At 37.2% G+C, this 2,238-nt stretch overlaps 1 protein-coding gene across 1 annotated transcript in view; it reads left to right on the top strand.

Moving 5' to 3' along the window:
* The window catches only part of RUFY2 (RUN and FYVE domain containing 2), a 28,443-nt gene that overhangs the window by 23,630 nt on the left and 2,575 nt on the right, over positions 1–2,238 (top strand). The window contains exons 15-16 of the mRNA XM_009290535.2: positions 588–636; positions 1,591–1,668. Coding sequence (XP_009288810.1) covers positions 588–636; positions 1,591–1,668 — 127 coding nt within the window. The remainder of the gene's footprint in view (positions 1–587; positions 637–1,590; positions 1,669–2,238) is intronic.

The raw sequence follows: 2,238 nt of genomic DNA, 5'->3' as shown, positions 1-2,238 counted from the left end.
AGTGGACATGGTGGTGTTGGGTTGACGGTTGGACTCGATGATCTTAGAGGTCTCTTCCAACCTCAATGATTCTATGATTCTATGATCTCTGTCTTCTAAGTACTTTTGCAGTGACTCGTGTGGACTTTCATGCCCTATAGAGTAACTTAGTATATATTCTGTGACTCAGTCTTCTGAGTGGGTTGGCACTGGATGGCTGTGGGGAGGCTGGTTTCTCCATAATGACATGATGTGGTCTTGTACAAGACCAGAAGTTTAAATTCTGGTTTTGTACCGAGGCTGTGTGCTAGCTTTAGGTATTTGCACAGAGCTATGCTGGTACAAATTTCTCTTATCCACATAACCCCAAGCAAATTTACAGCCATTCAAAGGATTCTGAGCTCTTTGGAGAGAGCTTGTCTTTGTGTAGTGCTTAGTACAGCAGGGCGTGATACTGATTGCATCTCCTGGATGCTGCCGTAATATAAAATACTAACTAAAAGTTCAGAGTACTTTGCTTATAAGTTTTTAAGTACCTACAACTTTTAAAGTTGTTAGACCGTAACTGACAATATAGAAGTTTGAAATAGCTTTATCTTATTCTTTAGATCAAAGCTGAAAATAGAAGATATAAAAGAAGCGAACAAAGCATTGCAGGTTAGTAGTATTTGGAGGAGAGAGGAACTTTTTTTTTGACTGTTCCCTTTGAAATATTTTGTAAGCATGAGAAGACTTCTCTCCAACAGCAACTGTTCAGAAGAAACTCATTGTATGACTTCCTCCAGTGGGAGAGAACCACAGACTCCCTGTGACCTCACAGGGAAAAAAGATACTCAGTTGCTTTTGATTTTTCTTGTTTGATGTGTAACTATGCATTTTGACACTTTTCTTGCTATGGTACACCCTTCTATATTTTACAAAGTGTATCTGGGACAGAATATGTAGCCAACTGAGCTTAAATTATGTACTACTTCTCAGTGATCAATAAATATTTGATTGTCCTAGGAATTAAGTAAACTTGTAGCACCAAGGCTGATAAAATATGATCTGTAATGTCAAGAGGTTTGGAACTTTCTTAAAGATATGCAGGGAGCACTTGAGAGCAGAGACTTTGTCTGCACATGTTTGATCACGTGGTATGTCACCTTGTGTATTATTTCAGTCCAAGTAAAGGTGTCTGAAATGGTTTTATTGAGCAGATTCCTGGTTTTATTAATTAGTTTAGACAGAAGGGAATTAACAGTTCTTGACGCTGTCCTGTTTGTTTTGCTTCCCTGCATCTTGGGGACTGTTCCTATGTGATGGGTGGGGAAATGGGCTTCAGCTCCGAGACTTGGATACCTTTCTGCTTTTCTGAGCTCAGCCATTGACCAGCTTTACTACCTCGAGCACGTTCTCTTTGCACCTATTCCTGCTTTGTCTTGTCTCATAAGGTTTTGCAGGGTTTTGGAGCAGTCTTGTACTGCTTTAGAGTGTCTTTGTGACATTATACTGGTCTCGGGGCATTAAGGAATTCAGGCAGTAAATGTACTGCTATTGATTTGTCTTGTCCCCTGGAACCCAAAGTTTAACTTTATCAGATACATATAGTTATGATGATTTTTTCTCCAGGGCCAGGTTTGGTTGAAGGACAAAGAGGCTACTCATTGCAAGTTATGTGAAAAGGAATTTTCTCTTTCCAAAAGGAAGGTAAAACTTTAACGAAATTTCTTCCAACTTGTTTACATGTATGATGAGAAAAACATTAATTATCTTAGAGGTGTGGCATGAAATGTCAACACTCAGATGAATGCATAGTTATTTTTGAGATCTTTCTAGTTCTTTGATATGTACAATGCAGCTGAGCCCTAATTTCAAAAGAAACACTGCCTTTTGGTGAACTGCCACAAAGGAACATACTTAAAAATTATTCAACCTACTTTGTGGAATCATCGTCTCAAACGCTTGTCAGCTCTGGCACTGTTAGAATTTGACACGTGTGGAAGTCTTTTTATGGCATTTTTTTATACAATAGACTAAGAAATTATGAGTTTATTGTCATTTTAGAGTAAAATGTGATGTTAATTTCCATGCTTTATTAATGTGTGCAGGAATTTTTATTATACCTTTTTATGTTAAATCTCAGTTAGCTACCTGACAGAATTATTCACTGTCTTGAATATCATTGCTGATATTATATTTTTATATAGCATGAGTATGTTCTTAATCCAGGGATTGAATGAAATCTGCAAAGCATATATATAAATATATAAAAAAATA

The sequence above is a fragment of the Aptenodytes forsteri genome, unplaced genomic scaffold, assembly GCF_000699145.1.
Source record: "Aptenodytes forsteri isolate BGI_AS27 unplaced genomic scaffold, ASM69914v1 Scaffold349, whole genome shotgun sequence".
NCBI lineage: Eukaryota > Metazoa > Chordata > Aves > Sphenisciformes > Spheniscidae > Aptenodytes > Aptenodytes forsteri.
The sequence above is the reverse complement of the archived record's forward strand: the minus strand, read 5'-3'. Positions and strand labels throughout refer to the sequence as shown.